The sequence below is a fragment of the Gobio gobio genome (genome assembly GCF_949357685.1).
Source record: "Gobio gobio genome assembly, chromosome: 8".
NCBI classification, from domain to species: domain Eukaryota; kingdom Metazoa; phylum Chordata; class Actinopteri; order Cypriniformes; family Gobionidae; genus Gobio; species Gobio gobio.
Genome location: NC_137114.1, coordinates 25,309,804 through 25,323,131, shown reverse-complemented (window position 1 = coordinate 25,323,131; position 13,328 = coordinate 25,309,804). Strand labels below are relative to the sequence as shown.

Sequence of the window (13,328 nt, the reverse complement as noted above, 5' to 3'; positions counted from 1 at the left end):
TGCCAACTAGAGCCCTGCGACTCCATCATCAACTGCTGCCATTTTGATTTGACTCTGGAACGAGTTATGACCCTTAACTCCAGAGTTTGACATTTTAAGGCCGTAATTGCAGTGCTTAATGTCAGAGCTGTGGATGCACCTGTCAGTGGGGAATGAATCAATAGCCTGAAGGTGACGGTCACATTTCTGAGCGAGATACCATGAGACTCTCTCAGAAACGCTAGTGAATTTAGCGCACATGAGGTCAATATATTTTGTCCATGGGGTTATTCCTTTCATGTTTTTAGGTTGAGGGGTATTGGCTAACTAGTAGAGCAAAAATAAACGAATTCCTTCACGCAAGTCAAGTTGAGCTCAGCTTTCCTCTGCATTTAAGTGTCTGAATGCCAGTTGCCATGTGCTTGGATGACATAAAAAGCAATATAGACTTTATTAATATACTGAATGGAACATAAAGGCTTCTCAAGCTTCAGAACTGACAAATAAAAGCCGGTTTTCTGGCTCTTCCGAGGCTAACAAACCTTGCTGTCAGCTACCATTGCTCTCAGAGTGCTGGACTGCTTGTGAAGAACGCGGCCACATGAAAGAAACATAATTGCTATTGTCTGGGATTTAGAGCTGAATGATGAAAAGCAAAGCTTTCTCCATATTGTTTGATAATTAGCCCCCCTGTTCCGTGAGTAATTTGCATAGTGGTCACTTGACAAATAAAGGCAGTCCTGGAAGTGACAGTATATAAATGACTTGTTTTGCAGACAGCAGATGGTGGGTATCACAGGGAGCGAGAGAGATAGAGGGAATGAGAGGGAGAAAAAGAGTAGGAAGGGAGGGAGGAAAGGGAAATACACTGCTACAAACACGCTGCCTACCAGCTGCTGCTGTTGAATTGGAATCATATCCACAAACACAATTAAGTCTTCTTCCAAACTTCCAGCAGTCAATAAAGACTATTGTGTGGAAAATCAATAACATTGATTTACATCGTAATTGCTTGATGAATTCAATTTTGGTTGATAACCAGAAAAGAAATAAATACTACTATACTTCATGTCAAAAGAGTGTTTTAAAATGAATCGACTAAAACTATTTAATAAATACTCTCGATAATTAAAATAAAGCTGAAATAATAACATGTTAGTTGCCTTGGCAGAATAACAGAATTACTAAAAAAAACAATTAAATAAAAAAATCTGATTCAAAATATGAATAAATACTATAATAGAATATAATACTTAAATAGCACTGGTTTGTGCACCATTTATGCTATGAACATGTGGCTTGCTGTGGAAAAGAGTGCTGCTACTTTTCTATTTGATCAGATTTACAATTTTTGCCTGGTGGATGACAAAACAGGCAAAACATTTTAATAGGTTTGCAATAGATTTACATTGATTGACACTTTAGCAACTATGTAGCAACACATCGGCAATCAACCACAACATTCTGGCATGTGGCGGTGACTTCTGCACAAGTATTTTCTTCTTCAAAAACACATTTTTATTCTAATTCTGCCTGATGCCTAATTTGGCACCGATATTACCAGATGTACTTTTAAGCAAAGTATTTATTTGTACCTAAAGTCTTACGGTTCCCACTCATTCAGAGTAGAAGATGCAAAGCATGTGAGTAAGCAGTTTGAGTTTCTCTTTCCCAGAGGACATATTTGCATGGCAAGACCTGAATGACACATACTGACAGTCTCTCAAAGATATTCAACTGACACTGGGCTCACTCGTGCTTGAACTGTGGTTGACGAATGCTGATATTGCGAATCTTACGCCATCATTTTTAAACCTGTTGCATTTAAAAAATGGTTCACCTGCAAATATATAAATTTAAAAAAAACATCCCACATTTATTTAGCTATATAATGCTAGCATAGACACAGTAGTCTATCTATGGTGACATTTATAAAGCATTTTACCCATAGGGAGAAACAACTCCAGGGTAAGGCTAAGGAAATTCACTTCCCCTTGAGAAACACATATGAATAGATTTCCATGGAATTGTTTTAGGTTACGTGTGGCCGCACAACCTAGTACACATCCCAGCATAAACACTCCTGATAAACAATTTGTTATTAAAGCATCTACGTTCACAAACCACTGTTAATTTGAACAGAAAAGCAAGCATAATGTATGCAGGATTTCCATGGAAAAAAGCACGGAAAGCGCGCTCCTTTATAGTAGTGTGACCACATTTCTCATGGTGGAATACAGGATGGGAAGAAGCCAATTACAAACAATAGGACAAATACTATATAGTTACAAATGACATAAACTAAGTTTTTAAGGTACAGTAGGTTTGTTTAACATGTATACATTTATTTAACATCTTTTGTTGTTTGATTAACATTAATGGCACAGACATTTTAGGCTGCTGTCACTTTAAGACCGAATGATTGAATCTAATATAGCTACTGACAGATATCCGAGCCGATATTCACCAAGCTGTTTACGTTCAAGCCAATGCCCTCCACATAATGGGCATTTATTGTATTTGATCATTGACCATGAATTGACTGAACTGACCATTCAGGCAGGCACACAGGGAACTGATTTCGGGATGGCACGTTGTCTGACAGAGCGCTTTCGAGTGTGTGTCATTCTGCGCGATATAACATTGAGTTATTGTTCATGACTTACTATGCATATTGACTTGATAAACTCTTTTTGAAGACGCTTATTTGACATCTTCGCGTCTGACTTGATCTCCTCCGCGCTCTCTAATAGCTCTGCCTTCACTCACTGCAAGTTAATCGATAACGAATTGTGATTGGATGGTATTTTTGTTCCACAAAATATACTATGATGAGACTGGCTACCTTGTGATTAGCTATTCTCGCATTAGTGAAGACTGCTACTCGCTTTTATATGATCACTTAGCAAAGAAAATTTATAAAAGAAGCATTTTTTCATTATAAGTCGGAACACTAAAAATAGAGCTGAAATACAAGACTGTCCCAGGAAAAATAGTACTTTATAGCTACTGAAAAGCTGTCACTCATCTTAGTTCAGTGCGATCTCATAAAGTTCCGTAATAATCAATGAAGCTGACTGCACAATGAATCTCTTTTATTGACAAAATTGTTTGTTATAATGAGAGGATTTGCAAGCATGCAGAACTCAGAATCCCCTCACCAGAGTTTTTGTTCAGTGCTAACTTAGCCACCTCTGATTGGCCATTACGTTCAAGAAATCAACATACATGTTTGTGATTGGCTACACTGCTAAATGCTGCAAAACAAATTGTAAATAGAAACGTTCTCCAGAGCGCAAACACAGATACGCACTGGATCGTTTGCCAAATATGTTTCGCCAATATGCCATTATTACAGAGAAAAGGTGCCCATAACTGCTGATCAGCTTTCTTTTCTTTCTAAAATCAATCAGAAGCAGCACCAGACAACTGTTTGAGTGAGAATATTTCACGCTAGTCTTAAGTCTGTGGCCAGGGGAAGAATACTGTAAGCCTGGCCATGCCTTACACAAGCTCTACCTATGATTTTACCCTTTACTGACACAGCCCAATTATTAAAATGAGATGTTAGTCACAAATTCCAGAAACCTGTTGCCGTTGTCATGGCAACGCCGTGGCGGCAACCTACCTCGCGCATTGGGGGATCACTGGCGAGGCTGTCGAGGTTGACGGAGCCCTCGTAGGTCAGGTGGTGAAAGACGTTGAGGGCGCGTGCCGCCTCGGGCCCACGTTGTTTGTAGCCAAAAATAAGGTCAATCCACTGGTGCAGCTGACACGACACAAACTCGCTTTCCAGAGCCTGTCAAAGAGAGCGGGGCAATTAGAGGTGAAAGGTACACGTACACAACATGAACACAAACACACACAGCACAGAGAAGCATACACTCGGGGCGACGCTACTTCAGAAGACTGCAGAAGCCCAACATAAAAGACCAAAACGTAAATAAATAAACTTGTTCTCAATATTTTAACAGCTGTCTTTCAATAAAATATGATAAATGCATTTCTTGAAGCTAAATTATCTAAGTTCAGGATCATTACTCCAGTCTTCAGTGCCACATGAGGTGCTCAAGAAACTATTATTATTATCAATGTTGAAAACAGTTGTGCTCCATAATATTTTGTGGAGAAACTAATGCATTTTTTTCAGGATCCTTTAATGAATATAAAGTTCAAAAGAACAGCTTTTATTTAGAAACAGATATATTTTGTAACATTATAAATGTATTTACTGTCACTTTTGATCAATTTAAACGTCCTTGTTGAATAATAGCATTCATTTAATATCTTTTCTATTTTTTATTTTGGTAACACTTTCTTTGAAGCCCATGCTTATAATGAATTAAAGCTCTATTTATACTTATTTATAAGTAAGTATTATCATTCTATAAATATATTTATTTATAAATATCCAGGAACACCCCACAAGAGCTGCAGTTTTGGAGACGCTCTGACTGTCGTCTAGCCATCACAATTTGGCCCTTGTCAAACTAGCTCAAATCCTTACGCTTGCCCATTTTTCCTGCTTCTAACACATCAACTTTGAGGACAAAATGTTCACTTGCTGCCTAATATATCCCACCCACTAACAGGTGCCGTGATGAAGAGAAAATCAGTGTTATTCACTTCACCTGTCAGCGGTCATAATGTTATGCCTGATCGGTGTGTGTGTGTGTGTGTGTGTGTATATATATATATATATATATATTAGGGCTTTCAAGCGATTAATCGCGATTAATCGTATCCAAAATAAATGTTTTGATCTACATAATATATGTGCGTACTGTGTATAATTATTATGTATATTTGAATACACACACATACATGTATATATTTAAGAAATATTTGCATGCATATTCTGTATATAGATTTATATCACTTATATTATATATAAAAATAAATATTTTATATATAAATATTTTGTTTTTCTAAAATAATGGTCAGTTATGAATTCAAAGCATCATTCTATTCCAATAGGGGTCTAGATACTGCCTGCTATAGAAAGGTAATGCTTAAAGATTTACAGAAGTGCTTTATTATAGGTATCAAACCCCATCGAAAGACTGTCATACTATGATAACAAAGGGGAAAAAAAGAAAGATTGAACAAATAACACAGAATGGCACACAAATACACTCTTTTTTTCTTCCTCTCACACAAACACACCCAGGGACCCGCAGCTGGAATTTACACACTCACTCTCACATCAGAAATAACAGCTATTACCAACAGAGCAAGCCGTGGAGCGCAGGGGCTGAGTTACCCCCAGGGCATGTCATTACAATCGAAAGTGACACATGCAAAGATGGGAACACTAAGTGAAAGAAGGAGAGGAAGAAATGGCAGAGAGAGAGAGAGAAAGGGAGCACAAAGACGAGGATGGAAAGAGGGGATTAAATGAGACAGAGTGAAAGAGAGCAGCAGAGAGAGAAAAAGAAAGGACAAGATCTAAGGACAAAACCGAGCCGTAGCCTGTTTAAAAATGTATGTGCTATTCAACTAACCTAAAATTCCATGAAAAACACTAGTCATTCCATCAAACAGGACCACATTAAATGCTATCCACAAAAGGAAATTAATATTTATTGAAACGCTCATAATCATGGCTGGATAAATACTCAAACATGGTGCGTGCGTCAAGATGTCTGGTGTCGATATTAAATCAGCTTCAAATGAGATTTGAGATCTATAGGTACAACAACAGGAAGGTTTTCTGCAAACATCAATGTGTTCCTCACTTGATTTTTTTTGTCATAACCTAAGCAGACTTACTTATAAGTATCAACAATTAATCAGTGGACTGTTCAATTACATGACTTTCAATGAAAACATTGTAAATTAATTTGAATTCTTATTCAGAACTAGCTACATTAAAACAATTCTGAAGCTAAAACAAATGAATTGCTTAAAAAAAATTGTTTTATCTTACTCTGTTTTTTTAATGACATTGTTATGTAACTGCCCGGGGATTCAAAAGGTTGGAGATCCAAATGCAGCTTTTATTAGAGGGACAATCCAGACACGTAATCCAAAAAACAGGCAATAGTTCAATAGCCAGGCAGGCAATCCAAACAAGCAAACAAGGCAGGGAACACAGGCAAAAGGGTAATCCAAGAACAGGCAAGAAATCCAAACACAAGAGACAAGAACCAGGGAAATGCTCAGAGATACAGTGTAACAATATACAAAACCTCGCAGTAAATGACAGGATGAACAGGCGGCCAGGGCGGAGCAGGGCGGGTAGATGACCAGGGTGGCGCAGGCAGAGCAGGTGGCCAGGGCAGAGCAGGCTGAACAGGCGGGCCTGCAGATGGACTTGAAGCACCCCACGGCGGAGCAGACGACAACCACAGCAGTGCAGACGGACTTCAAGAGCCCCATGGTGGAGTAGACGACTACCACAGCAGTGCTGATAGGTCAGGGGACCATGGGAGTGCAGGTAGTTCAAATGACCATGGCGGCGCAGGTAGTTCAAGGGACCACAGAGGCGCCGCAGTTCAGGGATGGCCTCCATGGACTTACAGCAGTAGGTCCTTTCTGGACTCTGGGCAGGAGACAAAGTCCTCTCTGGACTCTGGGCAGGATACAAAGTCCTCTCTGGATTCTGGGCAGAATACAAAGTCCTCTCTGGACTCTGGGCAGGAGACAAAGTCCTCTCTGGACTTGGGACAGGGGCTGGAGCCTTCACCGGACTCTGGACAGGGGCTGGAGCCTTCACCGGACACTGGACAGGGGCTGGAGCCAATGTATGTGCTGCCCACACACACCACATTAACGTGGTCACAATGGTCAGCACTACACACTTCAAATACTCTTGGATGAGGACTCTGGCTTGACGGCCATCTTGGCAGAGGGCTCTGGCGTGACGGCCATCTTGGCAGAGGACTCAGGACTGGCAGTCATCTTGTCTGAAGACACAGGCTCGGCAGCCATCTTGTCCGAAGACACAGGCGTAGGAGCCATCTTGTCCAAAGACACAGGCTCAGCGGGCATCTTGTGAACAGGCTTGGCAGACATGACGGGAAGAAACTCTGAAATGGCGGCCATCTTGTCCAAAGACACAGGCGTGGCGGCTATCTTTTCTGAAGACTCTGGAATGGCAGCCATCTTGTAAACAGGCTCTTGTGTGGAAACCATTGGATGGAAAGGTGCTGAAAGGACAGGAACAGCGAGCCTTATCACTGGACATGCTGGTGACCGTGATGGGCCAAGCTCAGTGACCATCGGTGCTTGATGCATGGTCAAATAGGTCTGGATAGGTCAATATCCAGACAGGCAATCCAAACAAGCAAACAAGGCAGGGGACACAGGCAAAAGGGTAATCCAAGAACAGGCAAGAAATGCAAACACAAGAGACAAGAACCTGGGAAACAACAGCGAACCTGGGAAATGTGAACAGGCTAGATATGGGCAGAGGTAATGAGGTAAATGAGGTAAATGAGACACAGGTGTAAACAATGAGTGCTGATGAGTCTGTGCAAAGGATTATGGGTAATGTAGTCCTTGATTGAGTGAGAGCCCGGGGTGGAGTGCCCTCTGGTGGTAATCAGGGGAATCGTGACATATTCAAATATTCCTTTTATAAATATTCCTCAAAAGTGCTAAGTTAATGAAACTGAATCTGAATTGTTAAGAGGAATCAGAAATGTTAGGGAAAAAGAGCACACAGGACTTTCTACTAAGCTTCGGTTGCACTTTAATTTGCAGCACGTGTACTCACAGGATTCTTATCTAAGAAAGTACTGGGTAAAATAAGGCAACTACATGGGTTAAGGTTAGGTTTAAGGGTAGGTTCAGGGTTAGTACCTAGTTATTACACAGTTAGTGTAATCACTGTAAGTACATAGTACATGTGGAACAGGACTGTAAAATAAAGAGCTACCCAATCTTCTTTTTTTAGAACAAATGAAGTCAAATGGGTTCAGAATGTAAATTATGAAAAAAATTGTCATGCTTTAAAACCAGAGTGGATAATTCAGGTCTTATCCAGAATACTCACACCAGCTTTTGTTAAATTACGAAGGCACCATCAAATCAATGATTGTGATGCACTATACAAATATCGAAATTCTGAGTTTCCAGGAAAAGGAACCAAACTGTGAGACGAGAACACATTTTGCATCATTTAAGGCTCATGTCAAATAGTCATGTCAAATAGTATCTGAAGTGTTTTGACATACCCGAGCCCTTTCTTTAAGAAAAACTTGCTTGTGTGATCTTTGGATATGTGCATGTGTATGTGTGAGTGCGAGTGTCTGAATAGTTGAATGTGTTAAACCAGGGGGGAAAAAATGAGGCCAGAGGAAAGGTCACCTCCACAAGACACACACACACACACACACACACACACACACACACACACACACACACACACACACACACACACACACACACACACACACACACACACACACACACACACACACACACACACACACACACACACACACACACACACACACACACACACACACACACACACACACACACACACACACACACACACACACACACACACACACACACACACACACACACACACAAACACACACACACACACCGCAGCACTGTCACTGCAGCTGAAAAGGTCAAGTGTGTTTCCTGTAGTGCACATAGACACTTTTTCCTCGGGCAGCATGGCCCACAACACACCTCTAATGCTTTGATTTGGCAGCAGTTTTGATACACAATCAGTAGCTATAAATGCATAAACACACAAACTCAAATTACACACCCTGCAGCATATACAGTTCCCATGTTTCGCTGTTGTTCACTCCTTTTTTACGAGTATATGTGCTAGATAGAGCCATTATAAAAAGCAGTACACAATTTCGACCCCACCACAGTCTAGAGGGATTGGTGGACAGGACACACACACACACACACATCCGTGAGGTCCTGTCTGCTGTGAGCCAAATCATGATTGATGAGGCCGGCATTAGGGTAACATTATAAGGGACAGTGGCCGAGCCTGTCCTCCGCGACATCATTCAGGTCAGCGGTAGATTGCATTAGTATCGAGCAGTGCACTACATTACGACCTTCATTGAGGGAAAGCAGCAAGCAGAGGCCTGCAGAGGACCAGGATGCTGTATCATATGTACGAATGAGTGTGATCTCAGGGGAAAAGATGGAAGGAAATGGATTACAGATTAAATACTGGACTAAGAATTAAAGATAGCAGATTCTGTTCAGACATTACATCAGTTGATGTAATATCTTCAGCAGAGATACGACATCAGTAGGCTGCTCTTCTGCCACATTTTCTATCTATCTATCTATCTATCTATCTATCTATCTATCTATCTATCTATCTATCTATCTATCTATCTATCTATCTATCTATCTATCTATCTATCTATCTATCTATCTATCTATCTATCTATCTATCTATCTATCTATCTATCTATCTATCTATCTATCTATCTATCTATCTATCTATCTATCTATCTATCTATCTATCTAGTGACAGTAAAGACTTCTAGATGTCTATTTCAAATAAATGCTGTTTTTTATTAACTTTCTGTTCATTAAAGAATAATGCAAAAAAATGTATCATGTTTCCACATAAATATTAAGCAGCATAATTAGAATATTAGCCTATTAGAAATTCTGAAGGATCATGTGACACTGAAGACTGAAGTAATGATGCTGAAACTTCAACTTTGATCACAGGAATAAATGACATTTTAAAGTATATTAAAATAGAAATGAGCTATTTTAAATTGTAATAATATTTCACAATATTCCTGTTTGCACTGTATTTTTTATCAAATAAATGCAGCCTTGGTGAATATAAGAGACTTCTTGAAAAACCATGAAAAAACGGAGTCTAAATTAGAACCAAGCCAAATGAATGCAATGAAATTGTTAATAGAATGGTTGAGGGAAAAGAACCAATAAGAGGAATCGGAACAAGAATCCCAATCTGAATAATTTCTCAATATGCCCAATGCAACATAGAAGAGAGAGCAATGGTCAGAAGGGGACAAGTAGGGACATTGTCTTGGGCTCTGAGATGAGAAGGGCTCACTAAGGTCCTAAGCTATCTGCAAACTTTGTATATGACAGAATCCTGTAGGTGTAAATTCTGTTCTGGCCTAGACATTAGCCATGTTTATTTTACACACAATGTCTACAGAAAAAGAAAGTTGAAGTAAGGTAGCGAGTTTGACTTACCATCCTGTTGATCCTAACAAAGTCCTCTGGTTTCTTTGCCCAAGCTGGTAGTTCTACATCACAAACAGGGACACAGTCATCCCTGTCACCCAGACAGTATCCATTACTGTTCACAAACATCTCTGGCAGGTAGTAGAACTCAGGGATCAATTCCTATGAGGTGGAGAGGAGTAGGACAGGTGGGAGAGAAAAGGCAAAAGAAGGTCAAATCAAATCCAAACATTTCCAAGATAGATGTATTCATATTGTATAGGGATAAAGGGAACAGAGTTAATGTACATGCAAAAATACCAATGATTTCATTGCATGTTTTGTAGTTCAATTAATCAAAATATTGGCAATGTTTCAGACGGCCATGGAAAGCGACCCCAGGAGACCAGTGAAGGACCATCATAGTACATTTAAAAACACTCTGAGAGTGTGGGAATGCTGCAAACACACGGAGATGGGGGAGGGTGAAAATACAAAGGAAACACGAGAGATGACAGAAAACTTTGTTTAAACTATATTGCCAAAAGTTATGGGTCGCCTGCCTTTACATGTACATGAATTTTAATGACATTCCATTCTTAATCCGTAGGGTTTAATATGGAGTTGGCCCACCTTTTGCAGCAATAACAGCTTCAACTCTTTAAGTTTAGGAGTGTGTTTATGGGAATTTTTGACCATTCTTCTAGAAACGCATTTGTGAGGTCAGGCACTGATGTTGGACGAGAAGGTCTGGCTCGCAGTCTCTACTCTAATTCATCCCAAAGGTGTTCTATCGGGTTGAGGTCAGGACTCTGTGCAGGCCAGTCAAGTTCCTCCACACCAAACTCGCTGATCCATGTCTTTATGGACCTCGCTTTGTGCACAATGTTGGAACAGGAAGGGGCCATCCCCAAACTTTTCCCACTAAGTTGGGAGCATGAAATTAAATGTCTTAGTATGCTGAAGCATTAAGAGTTCCTTTCACTGGAACTAAGGAGCCAAGCCCAACCCCTGAAAAACAACATCACACCATAATCCACCCTCCACCAAACTTTACACTTGGCACAATGCAGTCAGCCAAGTACCGTTCTCCTGGCAACTGCCAAACCCAGACTCGTCCATCGGATTCCTAGACAGAGAAGTGTGATTGGTCACTCCAGAGAACACGTCTCCACACGACACCTGAATTCAATGATTTGCCCGGGGTTTTTTTGCCAATGAAGTGAGCTGATGGATGGATCTGCTGTGTTTGTTGAGGTACGTGAGGAAGATTTGTTTTTGTTGGGATTTTGGAAGAGTAACCATTAATCAAAATGATAATGGGAAACATTATGCTTAATGTAACGAACACAGATGTTTAAAAATGATTACGCTCATTAAATAGTGACAAATGTGTTTGTTGACTACAGCAAAAACTGGACTCGAACGTATATGGATGACTGGATTGATAAAACTAGCAATATTGTTTTCTCTTTTAAAGGTGTTGCAATGTCATTCTGGATTATTATGGACTATTTTAGTTGTGCTTCTAAAAGTTAAAATACACAAATAAAAACTTTAAGTAGGGGTGAACGCATGTAACATTGTTCTACTGCTCTGAAGACATTATTCATTTTTTGATGAATTTTTTACATGCTTCCTTGACCCTGATAGTCGCTTATCCGCTAAAGCTGCCACATTCCCAAATCCTTCTCCGTTCTCAATGCCATATCAGTGCAAATTACCCATAATTCCCTGTGAGAGACGCCTCTGTACATTGGGGCATGTGCACACGAGGAATGTGACCTCCTCCCCGTTTAGTGTCACTCAAAAGCTCTTGCCTTTGAAGAACCTTTAAAACCATTTAAAATCATTTAAGACCTCATTCTGCCCGCACACATCTGAACCTGACAGGTTGAATGTTTTCTACTCAACACTGCTGTTTTGGATTCGAGTTGCTGTTATACACCGTCTGTTGAAATGAGCTGTTTAACTATGTCCCTTTGGTGTGTATAAGAGACTTCTTTAAAGCACCGTAAAACAAGAGGACTTTCCCATGGAGGGTCACTAGAAACAGTATGACTATACAATAAAACACAGCTTGCTTTTGGTGTAGGGTCAGGATTTAATTTCGGTCTTTTATGACGGTCAAGTCCCAATATTTCATCAGTCCTTCAGGATGTCTCAAATATCTCTTACAGCTCAAAAATGCTAACATCATGTCCACAATTAAGGTAACCAATAGACTGTCTGCACCAGAGATTTGAACGACACGTCATCTTTGAATATTCACAAACGCAGACCAATCCCCTTTAAGTTTGAGGTTTCAATTCAGCAAGCAAAGCAAAGGAAAATAAAATAAATAAATACATTTAAAAAATGAAATCCCTTGGGGTAAAACCGACGTTGTATTATATTGGGATTAGGATTATTTCAGAGCAAAAATACTATAAAATATAAAAATGATATATTTTTAATTAATTAATTTTTTTAATCATTATATTATTTGACATAAATATTATAAAACAATATTATTTCAATAACATGAATCTATATACTACATATAGTAATATTTATATGTACATTTTTGCAATACTTATATTATAAAATAAATGTGTTGTTCTAAAATATTATAATTATAAATTCAATTTAAATTTAGAATTACAAAATACAAGACAGCAAGAGACTATACACATCATTAGGTGCCTTTGACAATGGTCAGAAAATATTTATAAATATACAGTATATAAAATAAAATCTATTCCAAAAACATATTACATGATGATATTTGTCAATAATATTTTATTTCAGATAGATGGGGAAAGTAGCCAAAGTAGCTCTGCAGAGCATCCAAAACAGAAATGAGTAGTCTGTCACCTAAAGTCGCATCCCAATTGACGATTCCAGTGTAGACAAGCAATCTATTTTTGAAATATTTTGTGAATGTAAAATGTTAAGGAGATTCTTGATCATCACACAACGACGGTATTAAATGGTAATAAATGATGGCATTGCAATGACTCTGAAATTAAAGTCAATGCTACTTGAAACTTAATCCCGAGGACGGGCAACAACCAAAATTGGACCGAGCTCCGTCTCCACTCTCACAGGACAGGAGGATTGGTTTATAAATTTTGCAGACAGTTACTCAGTTGCAAACAGTTTGGGCTGCTAGTGTCGTGATCCACGTCCTCAACCCGCTTCGCTCGTGAGCCAATAAT

At 39.4% G+C, this 13,328-nt stretch overlaps 1 protein-coding gene across 1 annotated transcript in view; it reads right to left on the bottom strand.

Annotated features, from left to right (window-relative positions):
- The window catches only part of nbeab (neurobeachin b), a gene marked incomplete at its 5' end in the record, with an annotated part of 373,184 nt that overhangs the window by 29,341 nt on the left and 330,515 nt on the right, over nucleotides 1-13,328 (bottom strand). The window contains 2 exons of the mRNA XM_079823731.1: nucleotides 3,608-3,778; nucleotides 10,159-10,311. Coding sequence (XP_079679857.1) covers nucleotides 3,608-3,778; nucleotides 10,159-10,311 — 324 coding nt within the window. The remainder of the gene's footprint in view (nucleotides 1-3,607; nucleotides 3,779-10,158; nucleotides 10,312-13,328) is intronic.